We start from the raw sequence: 27,135 nt of genomic DNA on the forward strand, positions 1-27,135 counted from the left end.
AGGGATCTTTCCATGCATCGGGATTCCCCAAAAATGTGAGCTTATATCAGCTAAGTTTCTGTCAATACTTCCCAATTGACAAGGCTTTATGTCCATTATCTTATGGAATCTTCACAACAACACCGTAAAGTACATATAGCTACCTGCTCTCTCACCCCCATGACATCTAAAGAAACAGAGAGATAAATGGCTTACCCAACATCACATAGCTACTAGGTACCTAGCTGGGATACAACCCAGAGCATCTGACTCCAAGTGCAATGTTCTTTCCACACCCTATGCCAACGTCTAATTATTCAACCCCATCAGTGCTGGCAATTTCTGAGACATGAGCAGGATTAGTGGGGAATGTCCAGCATCTCCCCTCAAGTAAGACAAAACACACTAATGGTGAATGTATTTCTTTTTTATCGGAGGGGTATGGGGTTGGGAATTCCACGGCCAAAACTGCTGGAGCTGCATAGACTTTAAAGCCTTCTTTTCCATTGCAGCTAAATGGAAACTTCCAAAGAGATAAACGACCTTACTCAATGCCCAGAGTTTAATCCACAGGATGTAAAGAAAAATATTTTAAAAAGAAGTGTTTGGTGACTGAATGAACAAGTGAACAAATGCCCTCATCCCCTAAGCAGAGATTTAAGTTTTCGTTGTAGCTTGGACTTCCTGTACTTATTTTGAAACACTTGGTGTTTATTTTGAGACTTTTTTTTTTTTTTTACCATGTAAAGACCTTCCCCAAACCATAACTCTATCAAAGGTAAAGAGGAAATCACATACACTGTGCAAACAGGCTTCCTTGTCTGCAAGACAAGAGTCTCAAATGCTGCTGCAGAGTTTTGTTTAGAGAAGTGGAGTTGCTCTTTGATAGCTGGCCTCTTTGCACCTCCATGCCATCAAAGCAAAGGAATTCCGATGAAAAAGAGTGCATTCAGGCTAATTAGTCAATTAAGGGCTTGTTATTTACAGTCTCTCATGTTCAGTTTTTTTTTCTCTTTTTTGAATATGCTTCTTTTAAAACGCAGAAGCTTTTCGCTTCAAGGATTAGCGGAGACAATGCTGTAACCGCATCCAGGATTCCCAAGATCAGCTCTCCCAGCATCCCTTTCTTCTCTTTGTTCTGTGGGGGATCAGGCAAGAGGCTACAAGTAAAGGCCTGATGGGATCTGCGGCTGGCCATTCCTCCCCTTCTGGGCAAAGAGATTCTCGAGTCCTGGCTCCCTCCTCCCTTCCCCCAATGCTCCACTAAGGAATTACCTTGTTCTGCATTTGAAGACTCTCTGAATGATTGAGTTCACATTACATAACTAGACAGGAAATCTAAACACTTTTGATCTCATATTAAAACACGTCCAATGTTCTCTTAAAAATAATCAAAAAGCCATGATTGCATAGGTCTATTGTTTCTATCTAGGCTTGTTCCTTATTTTTAAGAACACCACTTTCCTCATACTGTTGGAAGACCGCAGAAAGGCCCCAGCCTCTGTAAAATGCTTACTGGATGCCAGGCAGTTAAATTTCATCATATCCACTTAATGCCTGTGACAAGGCTGCCAGAGGTACCTGTGGGTATCCTTTCTTCATACATAAGAAAATTGGGGTTCAGAGCAGTTAAGAACCAGACAAGGTTATACAGCTAAAAAGACACGGGAGAGGGTTAGAAACCACTCAGGCTTGATCTCAAAATCTTGGCCTTCTAGGACTCCATGCTGTCTCCAATCAAATATTTAATTGAACTTATTAATATATCTTATTTACAGCAATTTAGACCCTGGGAGAGGCCTGGTTTAATGTGAGAATCAGACAGCAAAGTCAGTCTCCTGAAAATTATCGTTAGTGGGAGGCAAGGGACTTCTAAATATTTTCTGAGGTTTTTCAGGCTAGAGATTTGGTAAATCAACACCATTTGCAGCCTTTGCCACTGATTTAGGATAATCTCAGGAGAGAAAATAGAAAACCATTTCTTTATGTAATTCAAGGAGAAGTTAGAAGTCAAGTGTAATGGATGGGTAAGGTTTTAAACTTGGGACTTCTCTGCTATCCTAGGTTGAAGCTTCATCTGTCGTAGATGTTAATTTTCAGAAGAAGTATTTTTTACAAGAAAAAGATAAATTACTATATTTCTGGGACAGGTCGTTTATGGACTGCCTTACCTAGCATGATTTATGGACAAAATTCCTGCCCTAGGCCTTTGTTAACTTAGAACTCACTCTTTAGCCAGAATCTCCAAACTCTGGCTCAGACAGCCTATATAACTGGGTGTGAAAATCCTAGGAAGCTTTATACAACTGTTGAGTACACTGTCTCCATTTCCTAGGAGTGGCTGTGAAAGACCCCTCTTTTTAGTAGTCTCTGCTCTCTTTTCACTTGGAGGTTTATATAAGGAGTGAATAATGTATTTAGGATTGAATTTCCCTTTAGAATGCCTATCACCTTTTTCCCCTTACCCCGTCTCAGAATTCTAAACAGACAAGTGAGAACCTTTGAATGAGTACCTGTCACGACAAAGGCAGTGAGGGGTCTGCTGGGGTCCCCAGCCCAGGTGGTCCCTGTCACACTAACATCATAGCCAGTGTTCTCCACCAAGCCGGTGACGTGAGCATGCTGTGCATCTCCTGAGACTGTGAATTGCTGTGACTCATGGAGCGACTGAGAATCACTAACATTGATAACAATCTTTGCAAAAGGCCCAGCTCGAGTGGTCCATGACACGTTGAAGCTGTCAGGAGTAATATTGCTAAGGATTAGTATGCCCAACTGTGGCTCTGGCTCTGAAGGAGAAGGAACATGGGCAGAGAGAAAAAGAGAGATATTATTATAAGAAGCTGTGGACTTTTCCAGAATGTAGCCACAGAACATGAAAGTATCAATCCCTCCAAACATTTGCAGAAAGGTAGTATATTAGGCTGTGTCTACACCTGCATTGAGTATATTCCTAGAGATTATACTGCTTTATCTGCAGAGGTGAATTTGTTTTCTTTTTTAACTATAGTCATGACCATTTGCTAGCTAAGTATGAAGAAAAGTGGACAAGCCATTAGAGTGGTAGGTAGGATTAAAGTAAAGAGTATTTAGGCTGTATTTTCGAAGGTTTGTAGTGGAGTGCTGAGTCAGATGTTCCAAGAAAAGACAGCTTCATGGTGAAACACTGAATATTATATCTTACCCTAGAGATTCACAAAGCATGCTAGCAGGCTCTGAAATGCTAGTTCTGTAAAGAAACCTATTTAATTTAGTTTAGCCCAGCATTTCATTGACTTATGGATCAATGGGCACCTTTTCTAAGGAATATCCTTCGAACATCTCAAGGAGCTGGTGTTCCACTGAGCATGCCTTAGAAAATGCTACTTTGCAGTTTCCTTATTTAGTCTTCTTTTGATCTATTTGGATTGTAGACATTAAAGGCTGACATCCATACAAGAGAAATTCTCCATAGTATTTACCCACCATGGGAAAACCTACCTCTCAGCCTAAATACTGTCAAGGTGAAAATGGCTTTCATTAACAAATGCCTGGTGCATGCAAAAGGTAAAGGAAAGCCTGAAGTTAGGCATTGCATTTTCTGATTAGGAAAATTCTCTTATTGGATAATTTGGAAAGATGGATGGTTCCGATGAGGTTAAGTTTCTCTTGTCCCTTAAAGTCTAGACAATTAGTGATAAGAGCAATTCCTTTTTAATGTGGGGGGCCTGTACTATTAGTTTCAATGGGCATGTGCATGGTCTGGCCTCCTAAATGTGCATTTATCAAATAATACGAACATTAAAATAAGTTCAACTCAGACTGTATTTTAGAGAGAGGCAACAGTCCTGGAAGACTGAGGTACTAGGACCGGGATTTAGGGTTGTGAGGAAGCAAACTATTACTTCCAGGGACTTGGGAGTTGTCTTGCTGGAACTCCAGCATTTGGAGGAAAGAAGGATAAACTTTAACTGGACAACCACACAGCATACTCAATGCCATTAAACCTCTAAGGACAAAAAGGATCTGGCTCAGAAGCAGAACATAGCTGTAGGTAATGGCAAAGGAGTTCCTACTTAGCAATTAGTTTGAGAAGCTAATGATGCGATCATTTTCAGCCACAGCATTGGCAAATTACCTCACCAAAGTAATAATGGGACTCTGTTTGCCCTCTATTTTGTTGTGGAAGCAATCTCCTGAATTAAGAATGCATGTTAGGATTTTTCTCATGCTACCAGACAGAGACTGGCAGTGCCAACACCTTCACCAGGCAGAATAAGACCAAGGTCCTCAAGGTCAGCTTTACCTCCAGCTGTCTCCCAAAAGGTTCAACCAAGCTGAAAAGTGAGATGCAAGAAAGAACTCAGAAAGAGAATGGTACTTAGGGGCGGTCAGTGTTCCATGCAAGCTAGGGGCATTTTTCTCTCATCACTTCTAAGCTTTTGACACAATTCCTTGACACGCTGTTCTGCTCCCAGGAAAGATAGACATTTTCAAAAATTTAGTGCTCTGAATGTTCACCACACGCACCAAGATTTGGACAAGATGATGGAGGAAAGGAAGACCCCGACATGTTGTGACAGACATCAGTGGTTGACAAAACATGCTTGATAGAGTCAATGTCAAAAAGAGCAGTCTGTTTGTAGGGAATGCAAGCAAAAAAAAAAAAAAATCTCCAGAACAAGATGAGACCACTGGGTCCTCTCATGTGGTTCTTGGGGTGTGTTTTAGGATCATTTCTCTGCATGCTACTGGCATCACTTTTCAAATCTTGGTGGAGAGAAAGAGAATGTAGAACATCCTGACCAAGGAAGCAAAAATGGCATGCATAGACCTCTTTGAATATGACGCAGGCAAACTTTGATTAGAAAGACCACAGGCAGATGATAATGGGTGGAAATGGAAATGATTACTCAAGATCAAATGAAAGGATGGTTTAGAAATTCAACCAAAGTAAGTCAGGTTAACTCTATACAAACAAGCAGAGCAACTCCAGATGTGAATGGATATTTAGGAAAAGGAGGTTGACATTGAACTTCCTTAATTTGGGGTGAGAGTATTTAAAGTTTTAAAACTCTGATTTGAGTGGCCCTATCAAATTTGAGAAGGATGCAGAGGAACTAGGAGGATGAAAAATGGTAGCGGGTGACCTTTTGGAATGTTCCTCAGAGAAAGATCAATGAAGAGTGAAGAACTCATCATGGGAAATACCTGTGGTTGCTTGGACCATCAGGGTCTGAGCACGCTGCCCGCCAATCAGCCCATGAAGGTGGGCAGTGTAATTAGAAGATGCTTTGAGGTTGGTGATGACTGAGCTGCGAGATGCTGCAGGCACAGAATGTACCACCGTCTCCTGGGGGTGGTCATAATTCCTAACTTCTATAAGAAAGCTATCTAAGGCAGACTCCTGAGCTTCCCACGAGATGGACACACTGCCCCAGGTCACGTTTGTGACAGTGAGGTGGCTAAGGAGAGGTTCGGCTACTAAAGCAAGAAGAAAAAAATATGAAAGCGTGTCAATGTAAAATACTATTATAAGGTCAACATCAAAACACATAAGACTAAATCTGTAAAGTTTTAGACTTTACCCTCTGGTAAAGGAACTTGTCCTTTGTTGAAAACCAATTTGAGCCATGAGAAACAAATATATATGGTGGACTAATTTGGCACACTTTAATATGGCTGAGACGAGAAGGAGCTAATGCTGGCTCTCTGCCTTTTCTGTGGACCACCCTGACAACAATTTGTAGTCTCATGTAGAATGAGGACAGATTATCTCTCAATCATGCATGACTGAAATGATGGGTAATTTTGATACTACCATGTCAACTGTTTTCTTGAATTCTCCAGAATATGAGATGGTGCACTATAAGAAGAAATTCTCCTGTGTTTATTGCACAAGTAACTTTTTTTTCCGTTTGTGATGTCTTACTTTATCTGTCAAAAGAAGGCATTGTCCTAAATGTGCTAAGAATGCTGTTTGGAACAGCGAAGCCTCTCTTTTCTAAATTCACAGAGAGCTCTTTTTTGCTGCAGACCACAGAGCATCTCCCTTAGTATGTATGTCACAGAGACCATGAATTTAAAGTGCGAGTAATTTATGCTTTCACTAACCAAGCTCTTTGTTTAAACACAACTATTTTACTTTTACTTTTGCCATCTACCATTCACTGTTCTGGTCATGTTGTGGTCTTTTCTCCTAGAAGTGGCGTTGGAATTGGGGTGATCCGGATGGCAGGGCTTCCTCCTGTATTCCTCTGATGAGTAATGCCTGCTCTTTCTCATCACTGTCCCAGTTGAAAAAAAAAATAACATCACTAACACAATTTCACTAAATCATTGGGCTATTTGGGTATTAGGAAGCCAAAGGCACTAGGAAGACAAAGACACTAGGATAACACAAAATAAAGTTTTTAAGACCTCTTTGACATCTTTCTAAATCAAGGACAATGCTCAATATGGCTTTTCAGTTACTGAAGGGGAGAATTCTTTCCTGCAGATTCTATATGACAATCTAGACCAAACTATATTTTATGCTGCAAATATGTCCTGGTCAGTGATAAATCAGGCAAAGGGCTTAATGGAAGTCCACCAATTGGGCTGCTGCTGGAAGAGAGTTACGTTAAAGAGGCTCCAGCCTAGCATCACGGAAGAGTTAACGCACTGTGGCTTGCGCTTCAATGGGCGAGGAGTGGCTTCATCCTGTAAAGAAGACTCTGGAGAAAGGGTGTTAGAAGTGGGAGAATGCACATATACCTGTGGTGGCTGTGGCACTGATGGTTTTGGTCCGGATGCTGGGAGCAAGTCCCGAGAGGTAGATAATAAAATCGTTACTAGGGCGGAGCCCTGAGATGTGGGCAGTTCGTTCAGCACCAGAGACGTTATATTCCATCGTCTCCAGGAACCTATTGGAATCAATAATTTCAATGGTAAAGGTCTCGAAGGCCCCATCAGTAGCTGTCCAGGAGAGATTGAAGCTCTCAGGAGTTATGGCGGAAACATTTAAGTTTCCAATTTCAGGTTCTCCGGCTGAAAAAGGAGGGGTAGGAGAGAAGAAACAAAGAAATTTCAGTTAATCGGTTGGCTTGTGTTTTAAGATTGAGGTTATTAATAGGACCATAGCTGAGCAGAAAGATCTAATAGTTCAGGGTTATGGCGAAATGAAGCAGTGTTACCAGTCAGTGCCAATGGGAGAGAAAAAGGGGGTTTGTTAAAAGAAGAATAGAAAAAGGAAGGCAGGGTAGTTAGATTTCCCTGCTCTGGAGCTGCCACACATAGTCAGGCTGGTTGAGATCCTGCGTGTGAGAAGACGTGCTGAAGGATGGCAGCAGGAACTGTGCCTGAGTCCAGATGCTTCCAGGAGCCCCACTTCGGGGATGCTGGCCATCAGTCAAAAGATATGAGTGCTGGCAGCTTCCAGTCTCTTGAATTGTACTCAGGAGACCGACATTACTTGGCTTCCTCCTGCAGTCATCCTTTGCTTTGAGGGAACTCCCATCTATTCAAATGAAGACTAAATAATTCTGACGGAATTATCCTCCCAATGTGGTACCTTGAAGCTTCTGATTTTGTGACTTAAAGGGAAGTGGTGACTTGTCAGTGTCATTCTCGGTATTTTTGTCGTATTTCTGACAAGGGCCAGCCATTTTCATATTCTGCTAAAATAGCTTGTCCTCTCTTAATTGCTTCTATGTGGGCCAAGAAGGCTAGTATTGAGCTGAGCCAAGACAAGGCAGTCAGGGAACCCTATTCAGCCAAGAAATAACCTTTTATCTTGGAGACGGTCCTACAGTGTTTTTCTGAGCAACAGGATGGAAACATGCAGAGAGCAGGCAGAAGCAAGCTGTGAAAAACTAGTGCTGTCTCTCTAGCAAGGAAGAAGGCCTTCCCATCTCAACAGATTTGGTGAAACATAGATTAGATGGAATTAGGGCCCTTCCCCCCACAGACCAACTCATCAGAAGCAAGAATATTGCTATCATTAAAAAGGAAAAAAGCACATAAAAACACTAAAAACACCCAAGCCACAAGATCTACAGAAAAGATCACAAGTGGCAAATGATTTCTCTGCCTACTGGGAAGGGATGGTTTGTGGGTGTCAAGTGAAAAAGCCCTGGGTGCATCGAGCCTCAGCTGCAATTTTTAGGCATTCTGGGGTCACCACTCACGCAGCGGAGTGTATGCTGTACGTTTATCTCAGCAAGAGTTACTGAAATGATTGAGGCTAAAATAGGAAGCTATGCTTTTGCTAGAACCAACCAGGATAGACAGGTTTACATGAATGTTTAGTTGCAATAATTATCTAAAAATGGGGCCAATATATGCAAAAGCAAACAACACAGCCTCTACTGAGCTTCAAACCAATGGAGGCACATAGGAAGATGAGCAATGGAAAACAGCACTGGGGAAGGCTGCTCACTTTAGCTGGCTCAGGGGGAAACACTGGCTGCCTTGGCACTGGGGCAGAATCATGAGCAAACTATAATGTACCCTCCTGGGTCTGGGCTGGGAGTGTGCCATCCAAAGGCCAACACTCCAGGGAGCAACTCTGGATGAAGAGAGCGAAAAGGGCATCAGATCTTCGACATTCGTAGCCTAGGACATTCTTGCTTCAAATGCTGCTGTGTGTACTTCCACTAATGAATGGCTTTTTCTTTGCTCCTGTCTCCATCATAATTGTGTGATTTTTTTTTCATTTCTGGTCTAGCTAATTTGATGTTCTAACAATGACTCAGTATCTGAGAGAATTGCCCGGAGGAGGGTAATTCAATTCTCTTATTATACTCAGTGCCTTTTAAAGAAACATTTAAATTAAAACATTTCTTTTAAATGCAAGAACCACAGTGCCCATGAGGGATTTGGGATAGTGAAGCACCATTTTCCAACTAGCAAAAAAGACTCTCTAAAGTAAATAATCTGTGCTCCACCAGAATGCACACATGGGAAGGGTCAGCTTGTAGTTATATCCAAGCCCTGGAGAAGAGAATTAAAACCATCAGACTGTGTCTTCTGAAACAGAAAGCCATCATTCAAAAGGGATAAAGTTGTAGGATGGGGCCGGTAAAGTCTGGGAGAGGCTGGAGGCTGGAGGTCAGAAAAGGCAACATCTTCATCCTTCATTCTCGAGATGGCAAAGGCATCTGGACCAAGGCACAGCCCATAGGGAGGTGTTTGAGCATGCACAGCCAGCAGCTAAGGGGAGCAAGGAAGGGATTCTGATGTGGAGAGAAGCTGACTCCCCTTACAATCTCTTGGAGAGAAAGCAGGGAACCCTGGGGGAGAGAATTGACAGGGAGAAGAAGGTACCTGTGGAGGCCTCAGCAGACAGCACTGGTGTTTTATAGCCCCGGATCACCCCATAGATGGTAACTCTATAAGGGGTGGCAGCCTTGAGGCCCGGGACTTCCACTGCCCTCAGGCTGCCGGGCACCGTGAGGTTCTGAGCCGCCTCCACCCTGTTGACCTCCTGCACCTGTATGACAAAGAGCTCATAGGCCTGGTCAGCTGCGGTCCAGTTGAGTTTGAGGCCATCCCAGCCAGCCTCGGTCACGACTAAGTCTCCCAGCTCAGGGAGCTCCTCTGAAGAAGGACAGAGAGGTACTGGTCAGTTCTGCAAACCAAAAACGAGGAAACCAAAAGTCCCACAGCCCACCTCTAGGGAAGAAAGAAAGGGGCGAGAGAATTGTGCGTGCGTGTGTGTGTCATTCTTGGTCTCTGGAAATTTCCAGTTTGAACTGCGGTAACCTGGCCACAGCTTTCCCCAAGAATTGAAAATGATCGGAAAGGCAACATCTGCATTGTTCATCCTTGAAATGGCAGTGCCATCAGGATCACTGCACAACCCACCGGGAAGTCTCTGAGCATGCACGGCCAGAACGCAAAGGGCAACTGGAAAACGTGGGATCGTGGGTCAGAGTAAGGGAGTAGGACTGGTTCAAAATGCAGGCTTGGGAAGCAGCTGGGTCTTAGTTAGAATTCCAACCCTGATATTTGCTAGCTGTGTAATCTTGGGCATGTCACCCAGCTCATCTGTGAGCCTCACTCTCCTCCCTTTAAAAGCTGACAGCACCATTTCATTGGATTGCGTGATGATGGAACAATACTATTTATAAACCTCTGAGCATCATACCTGACACATAGTGAGTGCCTGATAAGTGGCAGCCTAACATATATATCCCTGTTGAGATGTTTGCCCTTGTAACTTCTCCATCATATTGGAGAGAATTACCTGCTCCATTTGGTTACTTGACATCGGAGAGGTCATCTCACTGCTGGCTGCATGCTCTCTGACTGCATTTATAAAGCATATGCTGTCTCAGATTGGCACAAGCCCGATGTTTTATCTCTGGACTTTTCTCGGCTTAAAGGTTTTATACCAGATCCTTGGCTTGATTCTTTCCCTCCCCCATCTTCTGCCAGTACTTTGTGTCTGAATGAAGGATGGCTGCATCACGGAGCAAGGCCATTTGCATGAGGCAAGTGCCCACTTTTAATTAAAAGTGATTATGTTTTGCTCAATAAATGGTGCAGAGCAGGGCCCACTATTTATTTTTCTACAACGCAGGAAGGAAATTTAAAGTAGTTATTATTGCTGATTTAGAAAGTTTGGCTTCTAGACATGGAAAAACCCACTGCTTAGAGGAATGCTGCGCAGGGTTAAATGCAGTCTTTCAGACTCTCTTTTTAAGGCTGAAGTGGCCATGGATTTGAAATTAGAGAAGAAAATATCTGCAGAGATTTTAGCCAGAAAAGGTGTGAGGGACTTGTTCTCAGGCATCCCAGGGTTCGGTGCCCTGTGAGAGTCTGGGCAAGCCAGCCTTTCAGAGGAGCTGGATGCAGACCATGTTTCACTTAGTGCTTTCGTGGAAGAACTGGGCTGGGGACGTGGGTGCAGGCAGCCCCCTCCTTCCTCAGCTCACCACGAAATGCTGTTCATTTCTGTCATTTAGTGGAGTTCCCTGTAAGATTTCATGTGCAAAAGGAGTTCTAAAAAGGAGCTGCTAAAAACAGAAGTTCAAAAACTACAGATGTAGACCATTAGCATCTTGCATCCAGATCACATATGTCTCAATGTCCCCATTTGCTCTTGAAGATATTCCAGGAAACACAGGACAACAATAATCTGGCCAATTTAGGTGAACTACAAAGAAACCTTTCCTATTTTTGGAACTATGTGTAGTTTCTAGCAAGGACCAAATTTATTTGGTGTATACAAGGAGCAAAACAATTTGTCTGAATTAGGTTTGTGGGAGGCATTATAAAAATAGAGGATATGTGGAGAAGGTATGGGCTTAGGGCCCAGCATAAAAACCCTATTACCAAAATTCTGGCCCATTTGCTCACAGCCTCCTTTAAAGCTCTTTCTAGAAACCTCATGAACAGCACAGTTTTCTATCACAGATGGAGCAGCATATTTTCAGAGGACAAATTGAGATGAATTGTTTTTCCTCCCCAAATGGAATGCAAAACATTGAAGTCAAATGTGGCTGTCCTTTCTTGGCAGCGTCCTTGCCTTGAGTGTCCGTTAAGGGGAGAGTGACTTGGATACTTTCAGCAGATGACTAATTCATTTCAAAGGTTATTCTGTGGAAATTTGACTACAAGTTGGATGGCGATTAGTGAGGCCACTCATGATAAGATTTCTGTAGAAAGTTCTAACCTGATGCTTGTGCCACAGCCCACCTGTTGATGCTATTTTTGTTACGACGTGTTGCTATCTGATCAATTTAGCTGTCAGCGGTTCAATATGTACTATAGGCTGGGCGATTTGCTAACCACTTGCATTCACCATCTCGTTTACTGCTCATGACAGTGTTCTGAGCTGGGGTATGATCTCTGATTGGAAGATGAGTAAAGAAGGCTCAGAGATGCCAAATGACACACCCAAGAATATTCAGCCAGTGAGGTGGAATTCCAACCCAGACATTCCTCACTTAGAGCCAGTGTTCAAGCTGCGTGCCTGCAACATTGAGATAGAGCGCTGCCATGTAGAGAACTTTCTCTACTCCAAAGACAGACTGGCTCAAGTACTTCCCTGGTGTGGGAGGAGGGTCATATACCTGTCATGACCTCGACAGCAAGGGGTCGAGTGCGGCGGCCCCTGACCTCGCCGTGCAGGGTGACTGTGTAAGGGGTCCCAGCCCTGAGGTCTGGGATTTCCACGGAGCGCAGGCTGCCAGGAACTGTGAGACTGTGAGCTTCTTTGGCCTGGTCAGCCTCTTGGACCTCAATGACAAACTGCTCATAGATCTCATCTGGGGTGGTCCAGTCCAGTCTGAGGGCATCCCAGCTAACCTCGGTCACTGTGAGGTTTCCCAGATCTGGAACCTCCTCTGCATAAGGACACAGAGTTGCTGAGTTACTAAAAAAGGCGATTGCATGCATGCTGGGATTCAGGTGAGGTGGCGTCTTGGCCAAGGATGGGATGAGTTGTCTGGTTAGTGTTGATTACAGATGCGTGATTTATGGCGGGTAGTGAGCACACTCTCATTGTTGGCACTAAAGCCAGGGTTTTTCTATTCAACCTTTGGGAATGAAAGCCTAGTTCTAGGAATTGTTCATAACCTCCATTCTTGACATACAAATGGGGCTTTGGGGAGTCCTTTGGTGTATTCTTAAAATGAGCTCAGACCAATTCTTTTTTCCATTTGCAAATTGTGCTTTCCAACTTCTTAGATATTATGTCTGAAACTTGCTTTGAAAGAAAAGTCACCTCTCACTTTTGTCAAGGAAGAATAGGTGGAATTTTCCATGGAATTGGCTACCATGCCATGTCTAGGACTTGGCCAAATAAGGGATGTGACATTTGGATGGACACAGGGGTGATCTACCGGTATTCTCCCAAGGTGCTAGGGGATGAACCCAGTTTAGAGAGGGAAGAGCTTTGATCCCCCCTGAGTAGTGACAATGGGGGGAAGCAGATTAGTGAACTAGTGCAATATACCTGTCAAGACTTCAACAGACAGAGGGGCTGTGCTGAAGTCTCGAGTGACCCCGCGGATGGTGATGCTATAACGAGTGGATGCTTTGAGCCCAGGCAAGTCCACGGACCTCAGTCCTCCTGGGACTGTGAGGTTCTGGGCTGCCTCTACTCTGTCAGTCTCCTGCACTTGAATGAGAAACTGTTCATAGGCTCCTTCCGGAGCAGTCCAGTTGAGCTTGAGGGCATCCCAGCCCAGCTTGGACACCGTGACCTCTCCCAAATTGGGACTTTCCCCTGGAGAAGGACAAAGAACGAGTTTAATGATCAATTCACGCACCCAGACCCAGGGCATCTTTAACACAAGAACAGGCTTTACATTACTTAAAAAAATGTGACTTTCTTTAGATAAACATGCAGCCTTCCTGAATTTGAGAAATAGAGCAAAGAGGGTGAGATATAGGAAAATATTTATCTTATTTCATTAAGGAATTGCCTTAACCTCCAGTAGAGAAGGAAATTAATTTGGGGGTTGATTTTTTTCCTTTTGAGTATAATGCCAGGGGTGAGCCTGTTGGTGAAGCTAAATGTTGCCGCCATTGGGGCTATGTATACAGTCCCCAGGCTGGGCTCTGCAGAACTCCAAAGGGCCTTGCTCACGTGGGGTGCAGCGTGAAAACTGCCTGTGGAGCTGCGTAGCCTGATGGCTTCCCATTATTACACACCATAGCGGCTATAACTTGGGGCCAAATGAGTCCATTCAAAAGTGAGCTGTGTCTGATTATCTTCGGGCAGTTTCCTGTTAGGAGAAAAAAACAGAAGCTAGAAAGAAAGGTAAGAGGTACCTGTGGAGGCCTCAGCAGACAGCACTGGTGTTCTATGGCCCCGGATCACCCCGTAGATGGTAACTCTATAAGGGGTGGCGGCCTTGAGGCCCGGGACTTCCACTGCCCTCAGGCTGCCGGGCACCGTGAGGTTCTGAGCCGCCTCCACCCTGTTGACCTCCTGCACCTGTATGACAAAGTGCTCATAGGCCTGGTCAGCTGTGGTCCAGTTGAGTTTGAGGCCATCCCAGCCAACCTTGGTCACCGTGAGGTTTTCCAGTTCAGGGGTGTGGTCTGAATAATGACAGAGACGGGGTCAGTTAAACCATTCCTCAAAACACTTTCCTTCTGGGAGCCCAGAAATGGCAAACTGGCTGCCAGTGCTAAAGGACCACGGGGGCCTGAGTGCCATGTTTCACTCACCGCATCCCCCAGTGGTGCTGTTGCCAAAACACACCGACTGAAAAATCAATAGAAGCCTGATTTCGCCATATTGCGTATTTGGATTTGTCTTTTGGAAAAGGTATTTTCCTATTGACCAGTGTCCTGTGGATTTAGAAAACCCCACATGTCTATGTTCGTAATGCTCTGGGCTTCAGTTTCCATTTTGGAAAGTGTCTGTCATCGTAAAGATGAGATCATGAGGAACAGCCTTGGGCTATTCTCCTCATTCTTGGTCTGAGCTGTCGAGCCTTCGGTATTTTGAGAAAATTGGCTTCTCTTAGATCCCCTTCTTTCTCATGCTTTCTCAGTGTCCTCTGGAAGGTCTGTGTTATGGTCTCTTTATGTTGGGATTTTTGTCAGTTTCCGGGGCTCAAATCAGTTTATATAAACCACTTCAGAAGGATCAGGCATAAATTACACAGTACAAGCAAGGCTGAACTAAGGAAGGCGATGGGTCTTTGCAAAACTGTCCCTTATTGGACAAAAAGAAACACTGGCGCTGGGAGAGACAGAGCTTATTGAGCTCAATTAAAATCGAGTGCGCCATCTTCATTCATCTCTTAAATGCGCAAAGTACCGTCAAAACACTTGTCTGAACATGCCTTCAAGGTGATCACTTGGCGAGGGCTGAGCTTAAGTGGACTTTGCATGACCTAGGAAGAAGGGATTTTCTCTGGAAACGGATCTTGTAAACAACAGAGGAAGAACCGTCTTGAGTTTATTTAAAATAACAAATTGTTTTTCTTTTCATGCCTCACATTGGCTGCTAATTTTAAATGAGCCCTATGTGTCCATTAAAGCAGGCTTCTCATTTGAAAATCTTAGCTTATAATTGGACTGAAGATATCTTTCAGAGGGGACAATGTTTCTTTCCAAGAATTTATTTAATTCAGACTTTTCTAAGTTCTGGGGAACGTTCCTTCCTAATTGCTTCATATCGGCAAAGCATACACTCCTTCAAATCCTATTTGTTCTAGAACAGGGTTCAGAAAAATATGATCTGAGGGTCAAATCTGGCCTGCTGCCTATTTTGGTAACGAGCTTAGCTGAGCTAACAACAGCTTTTATAATTTTAAATGCTTGGGGAAAAAATCTAAACAAGAATAATTCATGACATAGGAAAATATCTGAAATTCAAATTTTTGTGTCATAGATAAAGTTTTATAGGAACACAGCCATGCTTGTTCATTTACCTATTATTGATGGCAGCTTTTGGGCTGCTAAGGCACAGTGGAGTAGTTGTGACAGAAACCATATGGCCTGGAAAGTCTAAAATATCTACTGCCTGGCCCTTTACAGAAAACGTTTGTGATAGCTGATCTTGAATACTTTCTGTGTAGTTCATTTAACCCAAATTCACGTCCTAAATCTCACACCCAAAGCCCCATAGCAGTTTTTAACGATACAAACATGGTCTCAATGAGAAAGAGAGGACCCAAAACTCAAAGTGATGTATCTAGTTTTGGGGAAAGAAAGGGAGAATCAGGCATTCTTAAACCCCTGGCCTTTGTGAGGCCAGGAGCAGTGCTCCAGATATAACAATTGTCTCCTTGACTTTGGGATTTAAACACAACTAAACTCAAGAGCGTGTCCTTTTCAAACATTCCAGCAGTCCTCGTGCATCAAGAGATGCAGGACAAAAGCCAATTGAAGAAAATCTGTCAAGTAAAGGAAATTGATCCTAAGGCCCATAGACTCCCTGTCTTATCCCACTTTCCTGTTTTTTTCCTCCTACTGTCAAAACTGCTTGTCAGGAACTTAGCTGACATTGGTGACTTTCCCTTTTATACGAATTAAATTCACTGTCTTTCCTCTCCACGTAACCGCCTTTTAAGTTCTCTCTCTTATTCTGACATAAAACATATTTTTTTTCCATGAAAGAAATTTCAGGTGCCAGGTTGTAAAAGATGCAAGGAGAGTTAACTGGGGCAGAGAGGAGGTGATGACGGATTGTCTATTAAGCTGTTGCAGTAAAGATGGAGAGAGGAGGGGAGGGGATCCACATTGGAACGTCTCTTTCTGTTGAGAACCATCTTTGCTCTTTGAATCAGCTTTTTTTTTTTAATTTGAGGAAGATTAGCCCTGAGCTAACATTTGCCGCCAATCCTCCTCTTTTTGCTGAGGAAGACTGGCGCTGAGTTAACATCCGTGCCCATCTTCCTCTACTTTATATGTAGGACGCCTACCACAGCATGGCTTGACAAGTGATGCCATGTTCTCAGCTGGGATCTGAAACAGCGAACCCCGGGCCATGGAAGCAGAACGTGAGAACTTAACCACTGAGCACCAGGTTGGCCCCTGAATCAGCTTTTTTATATGCCCCTGATAGTATTATACAACATCCCTCACATCCTGTATCATCTGGTCATAGAGTTGACAGAGTAATTTTCATATAATGTTGTGTCGCTCAGTAAATAGTAATAATCATGGTGATGATCCTTCCATCCAAAATTTTGGCTATTTTTCCACTCTTGGGGGGAGGCAAATAAAGAAAAAGCATCAGTTTATACTTAGTGAGCAGTGCTGTGATGGTTTCTGTAGTGGGTGATTGCTGCCCCACCCAAACCGCTTCATTAAACAAATGCTAGTCAGATAAGTAAAAGGTATACCTCCAAGGAAAAAAAATCAGTAGATAAATTAAAGGGGGAAGGATAGGAATTATGAAAAGAGAAGGAATAATAGGAATACAATACAGCAGACGATAGTTGAGGTGAGGACCAAGAGGTTCCACATAAACGCAGACTTTACATCTCAACAGCCAAGGACACGCTTGTGGGCTTCCTGCCCCAGAAGCCCAGCGTTTCCGTTGTATAGTTCCACACTGAATTTCTTGGCATTTCTTTATGAAAAGGCTATTGTCTTTTTCTTACAGCTGTGCACTGGCAGCTACCCTCTGAACAATGTCAGTGGGCCTGGGAAATCAGAATTTCGAAATCCCGTTTCTGTGCTCATGGTGGGTTGACCAGCTGGCCTGGAGGAATTTCTGGCTGTGCCAACTTTAAATCTTTAGATTTCCACCACCTTGTAGACAGGAAGGACCAAGTGCCGGCTCATGAGGAATCCACTTTTAGTGCTCACTGATGAGAGAGAGTGATTTTCCCACAGCAGAGGGATAGTCAAATTCAAGCAAAGGACCCCAAAGCGTAGCTTAAACTGCTTTGATCTCATCTTGTAAAGTTAAGGTAATTGAAATTAAAAGCCTTGCCTGCCTTAAAACTTTTCAATGACTCTAACACTTCCAAGTATGAAGCCCAAGCCCATTAGCATGATAATCACTGCCCTCTGAGGATGGTCGCGATGACGTCTCTAACCTCACAACCTGTTTTTCTCCCGCTCCCTCATACAGCAGAACTGTACAACTTGTATTTCACTAATATAAAGTTTCTCCTGTCTTTGAGCTTCTCACATGCTGTTCCTCCTGCTAAAAATGTCATTACTCCCTCCTGTACTCACCCAGCCACTTTTCCTTTTTCAGGGCTCAGCCAAGCCTCTTCCCCAAGGGCCTCTCTGACACCCTTCATTCTCTTTGCTCAGGTCTGGAATGGCTATTTGCCCCTGTTCTCCTGTAGCTCCCCCCCCAAAACAGGCTAGTTGCATTCTTATAATTTTGGTTCTGGTTCTCTCTTTCTCATCGCAATGTGCATCATTGCTTGAGAGGCAGGATGTATCTTTCTGTTCTGTATACCAGCATAGCCAGACCCATTAGCAGGTATGAAATAAATATTTGTTGGATGGATAAATATTTGAATAAATTTCAGTTTGCTCCTTGAGAAAAAGAAAGGTAAATCAGAGAAGAAGGTTCTTATTACTTGTAGCTGTGGCTAAAAACAAACTTCCACCTTTCTGCTTCCCAAACCCATGAGAATTCCTGGCGGATCACTGTTGAGTCCCATGCTGGTTTGGAAGGATGCTTGGCCTTGTATTTCTACACATCCTCCCTGCTTTGTGTCCATTACTCCCACAGCAAATTCATGGCCTCCACTTTAAGGAAGGTTTCGTTGAGTTCATCAGAGTACAAACACAGGGGGTCGAGAAGGGGGAGATACTGGCACACACTAATTTTGTTCACTGCTAACAGAAATAGTTCCTACTCTCTTTCCTTCCTTTCTCTCTTTCCTTTCTTTATCCTTCCTACGCTTTCTCCCTCCCTCCCTTCCTTCTTTCCTTCTTTTTCTATCCAGAGTAAGCTTAATCGAAGACCCCAAGAGAGTGACTTCCCTTCCCTTAATCCTTAAGGGAGAGAATTTGGGTCATTAATGCAGAGGTGGAAGGAAAAGGCCAGAGGATACAATGGAAATACAGCCTTGGAGTGGCTGGGGTCCCCAAATGCTCATGAAGCACTTGTCATGTGCTTGGCTATGTTCAAAGCACTGGAGATGCACTGTGGATGAGGCCCTGGATAAAGGAGACAGAGTCCTTACATGTTGATGGGTAGTGAGAGGCAGGCCATAGATAAATAAGCCAGCTACTGAATAATATCAGGCCAGAGAAGTGGCAATGAGGAACTCTGGAGCAGCATGAAGGGGTAAATCAGGGTGGGGGCATCATTTTAGATTGGTGGCCAGAGAAGTCTTTTGAGACATCCCTTGGGCTGAGTGAAATGAGGGAGATGTCATGTGAAGTACTTGGAGAAGAGTGGTATCTAGGAAGCAGGAATAGCATGTGCAAAGGTCCCAAGGCAGGACCAGGCCTGGCATACTTGAGAAACAGTGAGGAGGCTAGAGGGATCATGGTGAAATGAGCAAGGGGACAAGTGGTGGGAGCTAGGTCAGAGAGCTGGGAAGGGCCAGATTCTGTAGGGCCGTGTAGTCTGTGTAGGGCCTTGGCTTTTATTTCAGATGTGATGGGCAGCTAGGTCATGCACACTTTTAATTTGATGCCACACCAAGGAAAAGACTTGTACTTTGGCTCAATTCCATGGCTAGATCCCTGGAATTCCATGGGAAAAACGCTTTGGGGCAGCCAATTCTGCATCTTCTCCATAAAACCCACAGACAACGAGTGGCACTTTGCAGACTTCTGCTATTAAGAATCTCGTGATGCAGAACTGGGAGTCCTGTTCTTCTGAGGTTTGAACCTAGAGTCCTTTGACATTTTAGGACTCATAGCCACATGGTGCATTCTCCCAAGAGCGCTCACATTTCCTGTTTCTCTTTTCTTCCCATGTGTTTACCCAGGCCAGGTGCCTGGACTGCCCCCTCTTCACATATTCCATAACACACTCCTGTTTGCCTCTTATGTGTCTGTCCAAAAGCTTTCTCCTGTTTTAAGACTTTCTTGATGCCCAGAGGCATCCTGTGCTCTCATTGCGCCCTCTGCACAGCCAATTATAGCGAGCGGAGACCTGTGTTGGGGTCTGTCAGTCTGTTTACCAGAAAGCGAATTCCTTGGAAGCACAGATCTGTCTTAATTGATCTAGTATCCCCAGAACTTAGCATGAAGCATGGCTGTATATACTATTGACTGAGGAAATGTAGGAGACGTGGAAAGAGAATTCAGGAGAAGGAAAGAAACGTCCACCCCACTTTTAATAAAGTAAAATAGTTCTATGGAGAAAGCCATAGAGAGAAATATTCTGGAGGCAATGGGGAAGAGTCACTGAAAGGGACTTTGCACATTTTTCCTGTAATGAAGAAAGTCTTTAAATATACAACGCGATGTCTTTGAAACAGCTTTAAGGAGGCCTGGCTGGGGCAACAAAACCACTGAGCCATTGAGATGCCAAAACTGGGCTCTCAGTCAGAGACTAAGTAATTCCAGTTTGTGGTTCGCTTTCATCTCCTTGAGCTGCTGAGGCCTGGGGCTTCCTTACTGGAGACAAGAGATAACCGGGCTATAGCCAGAGGGTAAAATGATTGTGTGGAGATGGGGGGCTCTCTGATACAGCATTTGTCAAATTGAAGGGAAAGTGAAAAGGGAGAGAGAGAGAAAAGAAGAAGAAGCTGGAGGAGGAGGAGGGGGAGGGGGAGAAGGGGGGGAGGGGGAGAATAGGGAGGGGCAGGAGGAGGGTGGGGGGAAAAGGGGGAGGAGGAGGGGGAGGGAGAAGGAGACGGGGAAGGGGGACAAATTCCCTCTCTTTTGTTTTTCTCATTCATTTGTTGTCCCTTGATACCTTACAACAAGCTCACGTTTATAAAGCTGAAACATTCAGATCTCTACCATAGATTTATTTCTTCCTGGTCCTCTTCTGCCCTCCCTCACCTATGACTAAGCTACCCCTCCAGAGCATCCTTGATGATCATCTCATAGCTGGGTGGGAAGCAGGCCATGCAGTCAATAGAATTGACCACCTGAGCTCACTTCTGACTCTGAAGAGGCTGCTCTTTGTCTATCAAATATCCTTTCTCTCTCTCTTCCTTTCAAAAAACCACAACTTTATGTGGGCAGCAATGTGCTCAGCCAGAAGACTACCTTTCCTAGACTTACTTATAGCTAGGAGTGGCCATTGAAATGTGAGCAGAAGTCATTAGTGAGGTTTCCAGAAAGACTCATCTAGGAGGTACTCCTTTTTGGTTTCAGTTTTTCCTCCTTCATGCTGCCTAGAACACAGATGTGAAGGCTGTACTGCAGCAGCCATATTGTGACATGGAGGTGACTTTGAGAGTGGAAGTCAAGGACTAAGAATGGTGGGACAAAAAGACAGAAGGAGCCTGAGTCCCTGATAATTTGGAAATGCTGTGCCATCCCTGAACCACCTAACCTCAGATGTATTCGATGAGAGAGGAAACCAACTTCCACCTTGCTTAAGTGACTGTTACTTGAGATTTCTGCTATATGCAGGTGAAGGTATTCATAAATGACAAAGACTCTTCGAGGCATTTCCAAATTTGCCCATCATTACAACTCCTTTTCTGCATATCCAGAGTCAGCTGGAGTAACATTGCTGCCATGACACGTTCTCTGGCTGCTCCTGATTTCCCCAATCATTCTGTTTCCTTGATTAACTTTCATCTAACATTCTGAACATTGAGTCTTTCCCAAGGATTGTGAGCAGGAGCACACGAGTCAAAATAACAGTGCTAAGTACGTGATCGACTTTCCCCTCAAAGGTCAGCACATTACAATGCATTCAGTGGGTTCTCAACAAATACTCATGAGTTAAATTGAAACTAAAGACTATTACTTGTCAAACTGTGAAGCATTAACATTTTCCACCTATATCTCTTGAATATTTGGGGGCCAAAATGAAAATGTGCATATTGTTCATGTAGGAAGAACTGATTTTTTTTCTGATTTTTTTTTTTGATTTAGCTATTGAGGAAACATGGCAGCAGGTATCTAGAACAGAATCATTGGGCTTGAAGGGAGACTCGAGGTCAGGATTAAGCTGTCATGGAAAAACGAAGTCCGCCTCTTAATGACTAAGAGAAAAGAGAAGATGAGAAGGGCTCTGTAGAAGTTCCAAGGACCATATGCAACTTTTCTGACAACCTTAGAGGAAAGCAAAAGACCTGGAATAAAATCATTTAATGGGAAATCACCAAAGCATTACTACCAACTTCTTGGTCATCTTGAAAAGAAATAAAATGCAAAGTAAATTAATTGTTAGGCTCAAGAGGGGGAAAAAGAACAAGAAACAATTTAAAAGGCTCTGTGAAAGGCAGAACATTTAAAAAAAGAAAACAAAGACAAACACAGTCTGATGCTTTGAGTTCTTCTAGGAAGAAATATTTCAAAATCACTATCGATTGCCCAGCAAGAGAAATTCACTGGATCAGTTGACAAGAGGAAAAGAAGAGTGAGTAGCTCTTTCAGAGGAGAATTGAGAGGATTCATGAGTAGAGAAAGTCATATGTCTTTCCAACTGGTTTTCTCAGATGAAGACAACCTGGCTGACGGGTCCGCAGGCCTCAGAGTCAACAAAGGGTCTGCAGGGAGCTCAGAGGCTGGCCTCACCTGTGGATGCCGTTACACGTGCAGGCTTGCTCTTGTGTCTGCCCTTCTCTGAGGTGAGGAGGATGGGGTATTCCTGTCCAGGTTCCAGACCTCTCAGGACGTAGGAGGTGGTGGCTTTGGGAAGCCGCACCTCCACTGGCTGGCCGGAGGGAAGGCTGTAGTTGAGGCGGTAATGGTCAAACTTGGCCGATGGAGTTCTCCACACCAGAGTCAGGCTGGTGTCCGCAGTTTCAGAAACCCGAAGGTCCTTGGGTGCGTCCAGGTCTGGGAGGAAAACAGAGAGATAAGCTTTCCTCTTTAGGCTGCAAGGCAGGGCTGCTTCCGGAGCTGGAAGCTGGCTCTGGGCTACCGTCCTAGCTCCGCTGCACAGGGGATGTGTGGCTCCACGTGATTCAACCACCCGAGTCTCCATTTTCACCTCTGTGAAATGCTGTTGTTGTACATGACCTCCTTGGATTTTTTGAAAGATTAAACATAATATAGTAGTATATCCATACCATGAAATGTTACTCATTCAGAGCATTTAAAAGGAAGTGACTATTGATACAAGAGACAATTTGGATGGACCTCAAGAGAACTATGCCAAGCAAAAAAGCCAATCTCTGATGGTTGCGTACTGTATGATTCCTTGCATATAGCATTCTCAAAATAACAAAATTATAGAGATGAGGAACAGATTAGTGATTGCCAAGAGTTAGAGAAAGGAGGAGGGAGGGAGGGAGGGAGGCGCCTATGGGTACAGAAAAGGGTAATGAGAAGGATCCTAGTGATGGAACTATTCTGTCTTGACTGTAGAGGTGGATTAAAAAATCTACACGTGATAAAATTGCACAGAACTAAATACACTCACACACAGACAAAAGTTAAGTGCAGGTGAAACTGGTAAAATGGGAATGAAGTTGATAGATTGTATCAATGTCCTGGTTGTGATAGTTCTGGTTCTATAGTTACACAGTTGTTACCACTGGGGGAAACTGGGCCAAGGGCTTACAGGATCTCTCTGTATTATTTCTCACAACAGCATGTGAATCTACAATTACTTCAAAATGAAAACATAAAAAAGATTATGTATGTAAGCACTCAGCATCAGATCCTGCATAATGGGGAAGGTTGATGAAGTGTAAGCTGTGTCCTCTTTGCACACCAGCCTCTTTTCTTTACAGTACCTGGGGGAGATATGGAGGAGGCTGGCAGAGAGGTAGAGGGAAGAGCTTTCTTTTATACAAATTTTCCAGAAAAAAACTTGAGGAAAGAATCAATGGCTTCTAATCATATAGCCCCTTATCGTCGTCATCTGGAGACTGGAGGGGCCAGATGCAATGGGATGAGCAACACCTACCTTAAACTGTGCTCCTGCCACTTATAATCTGTATGAGGAGGGTATACAATAAAAATTAGGTGTTTTCTAAGAGAACTCCCCATCAAGGTGTGTTTTGATTAGTCAATGGCTCATAAAAATTGGAATTGGTTACCAACTTTAGAAAGTGTGTAGATGTTTATAGTCTGTTTTTTTCCTAAAAAATCTCCTTTATGCATAGAGAGAGTGGTGTTGGCATCATTTAGATGCAGGATGCTGATGGTATTGTAAATGTAGACATTTGGGCTAGATGATCCTAGAGGCTCCTTTCTCCTCTGGGCGTCTACTGTTTCCTTTTAAGCAGGTTTTCTGCCTCCTGGACCCTGTTGTGTTGGCCAGTGCCAGCCCAGTGGTGGTGGGAATCCAGGTGCGCCTCACCTGTGGCCGCGTTGATGGTGGCCGGATCGCTCTCCTTGTCTCCCTTCACAGCAGACACTCCAATTCCATATTCAGTTCCCGGCCTCAGACCTAGAAGAGAATGTGCAGGTTGAAATTTAGCCAAAAACTGGAACAGAGGACCATAAACATGGCCCTGAGCTTGCTCCTGGACAATTTCTCAGCGTCTGGAACATTCTGTAGACTGACTCACTGAAGTCCAAGTGAAAAAGATTGCTGGGAACTGCACTGTTTTCTCTCTTTGGAGGATCGAGGATGTGGAGCTCACCTGTGAGTGTGGTTTTGGTTGTGGCTTGTGGGCTCCTCGGGACTTCGACCTCAGCGTGGTCCCCTCCAGAGATGGGTGCGTACTTAATTCTGTAGTTGTCGATGGCCGCCTTGCCATTCCTCCACTCCAGGGTGATGCTGTTGTCTGTCTGGGAGACACGACGGAGATTCCTGGGAGCATCCAGACCTGTTTGGGAGAGGAAGCGACATTTGTATTGAAAACACCAGGAACCAAGAGAGTGGGACTCTTCAATGATTCAAACTAAGATATGAAAGGAGCCTGTCACTGGAGAGAAATGACAAAATCGCCCCCACACGCATCGCTGTCAACAGCTGATGCACAAATGTAAACAAATACTACCTTTTTGGCACTTTTCCTATTATTAATGTGTGATACTTTAACCATTCATATTTTCTTCCAATTTTGTGCTTAAAAAAACTACACAGATACTTACAAATAAGCTCCATGAGTGTAAGAACTGGGTTCTTGTGTTCATTACTGTATTTCTACTAACTCATATGGTGCTTACTGAGCTCTGAAAAAATATCTATGGAATGAATGATTGACATTTTGGTACTTCTAAAAGAATGCCATAGGCTAAGAGGTTAGGAGGCATCCTTGTCATTCATGTTTTCCATATACTATATTTTATTATTAAAATATTCATTTGAATTTTATTGGAATCAGAACTTTTACCAAAAATGTCAGTCCAGCATCTTCTATGCACACACACTATATATATATTTTTTGCTTTGAAAGGTTATTTGGGGTTGTTTTTTTCTTTGAAAAATTAATCCATCAATTGCAACAATATTTTAAAATAGCATTTAAAGGAATGAAAATCCCCTTTCTATTTTCCCTACTGGAAAAGGAGCCTAGAAGACACACCAGCATGGCGTGGGATGGAAGTATCATGATCCTTCCTTTCCTGTTAAGTGAGCAGGGGAAGGCCTGTTACCTGTCGTGAAGGTCTCTTTGGACGGGTTGCTGGACATGTCACCCCTGCGTGAAATGAGGGACACTTCGTATTCCGTGTCTGGCTTCAGGTTCCCGATGGAGTACTGGTTCTCATCCTGTGTGAGATCGATGGTGGTGCGGTCACCTGGCACATCTTTGACACCATAGGTGAGCTCGATGCCGTCGATTTCAGCCAGGGGCTTGAACCAGGTGATCAGAGCAGTGGTGTCTGTGACATCTTTCACCTCGATCTGGCTGGGGGCGTCCAAGCCTGTGACGGGTGAAGACAGAGTGGTTTCAGAGACTGAGGCTGGCGCCAGGGGGTGAGCAGAGAGGGAGCTTGCAGCCATCCGGGTCAGTTCATGTACATTTATGTGCATACTGACCACTTGACCTTATTTATCTTTCTGAGCCTCAATTTCCTATTCAATAAGCTACAAGTTGGGATAATAACAGCTACCTTGTCAGATTTGTTGTTTTTTCAAATATTGAAGGAGATAATGCTTGCAAAGCATGTATCGTAGAGCCTAGAACATGGCAGTTACATGATAAATGGTCGTTACTCTGTTTCTATTACCATTACTGTTCTCATAAGTTGAAGAAACACGCTCAGGGACAAGTTCATTTAGAAAACATTGACTTAGTCTCTCTGGTTTTTCAATTAGGCAAGACTCCCTGGATGGCTGATAACTTCTCCATCAGAATTTGAAGCCGAAAAGTGAGGCAAGGACTGTCTTGCAGTGTATGGAAAGTTACTTTTGATAAAAAGAATTCAGGCAAGAAAGTCATGGCTGTCTCCAGCTGTGCACATCTCTGTAACCTCATCTTGGCCTTCCTCTGGCCCTGTCACTCACCTCCTGCCCATCCACTCTTGTGTCTCCTGCTCTGACAGCAGGCTGCTCAGAGCTCAGAGAGCACACCTTACTGTCTCTCACCTCCTGGCCTCTGCACTTGCTGTCCCTTTGTTTCTTCTTCCTCAGATTGCCCCGATCCCCTCTAAAAATCTCCTATCCATCCTTAAAAATCTGACTTAAATGTCACTTCCTAACAAGAAGCCTTTTTGACCCTACTGCAATCAGGTAAACACACACTCTCTCCCCAACCGGTATAAAGTTTCAGTTATGCAAGGTGATTGAATTCTAGAGATCTGCTGTACAACCCTGTGCCTAGAATTATCAACACTGCATTGTAAACTTAAAAATTTAAGAGGGCAACTCTCACACTAAGTGTTCTTACTACAATTAAAAATAGGAGTATCCCAATATTGTACTTTTCTCACTGTTCTTCAACAGATTTCTCTGCAGTTTATTCAAACTCTACTATTCAGTTTGCATGGGGTCATTCATTCATTCATTCAGAGTGGATCTCTCTGATCTTTCTTGATCCTCAGCATAGAGTCAGGCTTCCTCGTGTATGTCTTAACTCTATTTTTTAAAATTATGTAAACAATTTTAATGCAAACATTAAAACACACCAGGCATTCAGTAAATGCCTAAAATGAAGACTTGCCAGCACTCAGTCAATGTCTCATCTTCATTTTTAAAAATAGTTAAGTTTGTGTTCTCAGCATTGGTTGGGGAAATAATATCAAATGAAAGGAGCTTGGTTTTGTACAGAAAATGAGGAGGAGGAGGAATGATTCATAGCTGATTATGAGAAGCCTGCAGAGTTTATTTTTTGAATTCTAGGTGTCCATGAGTGAGTCTTGGCTCACAAATGATGAACCTATAAAATGCACAATGAAAAGGACGCTACAAATCAACAGAGAAGCACCTGTCCTGTGTTCTTGTAGGTACCAGCAAGCATCCAAACCATACCTACTCTCTTTATTAGCACCCTTTCATTAACGAATTTGGGATTCAGTCAAGGACACTGATCTCCCCCTGGATTCAGGACCCTTCAATAGAGGAGACTAACAATGCCTTGTGCCAAGGACGATGCTTTGTTATTTTCATCTTAACTCTCATGACAGCCCACAAGGAGGATACCATTAAACCCATTATTCAGAGGGTAGGTCTGAGGCTTAGAGAAGTGGACCTGCTCCAGGTGATGGTGAGGGGTGAAGCCGGAATTCAGATTCGGGACCGTCTGGGCCCAAAGCCCATGCTCTTCCTCC

At 43.8% G+C, this 27,135-nt stretch overlaps 1 protein-coding gene across 6 annotated transcripts in view; it reads right to left on the bottom strand.

Annotated features, from left to right (window-relative positions):
- Positions 1–27,135, bottom strand: part of TNC (tenascin C) — a 91,025-nt gene that overhangs the window by 27,268 nt on the left and 36,622 nt on the right. For 2 of the 6 annotated variants that reach the window (XM_070596211.1, XM_008536622.2), the window contains exons 7-15: positions 25,021–25,290; positions 24,063–24,248; positions 23,777–23,866; positions 22,042–22,305; positions 13,723–13,995; positions 12,902–13,174; positions 12,018–12,290; positions 9,265–9,537; positions 6,715–6,987 (exon numbers count right to left, since the gene is read on the bottom strand). In XM_070596211.1, coding sequence (XP_070452312.1) covers positions 6,715–6,987; positions 9,265–9,537; positions 12,018–12,290; positions 12,902–13,174; positions 13,723–13,995; positions 22,042–22,305; positions 23,777–23,866; positions 24,063–24,248; positions 25,021–25,290 — 2,175 coding nt within the window. Of the gene's footprint in view, positions 1–2,492; positions 2,769–6,714; positions 6,988–9,264; positions 9,538–12,017; positions 12,291–12,901; positions 13,175–13,722; positions 13,996–22,041; positions 22,306–23,776; positions 23,867–24,062; positions 24,249–25,020; positions 25,291–27,135 lie in introns of all 6 variants that reach the window. The other 4 variants (XM_070596213.1, XM_070596212.1, XM_070596209.1 and 1 more) reach the window with 3 other exon arrangements.

This window comes from Equus przewalskii, chromosome 26 (genome assembly GCF_037783145.1).
Source record: "Equus przewalskii isolate Varuska chromosome 26, EquPr2, whole genome shotgun sequence".
Taxonomy (NCBI): domain Eukaryota; kingdom Metazoa; phylum Chordata; class Mammalia; order Perissodactyla; family Equidae; genus Equus; species Equus przewalskii.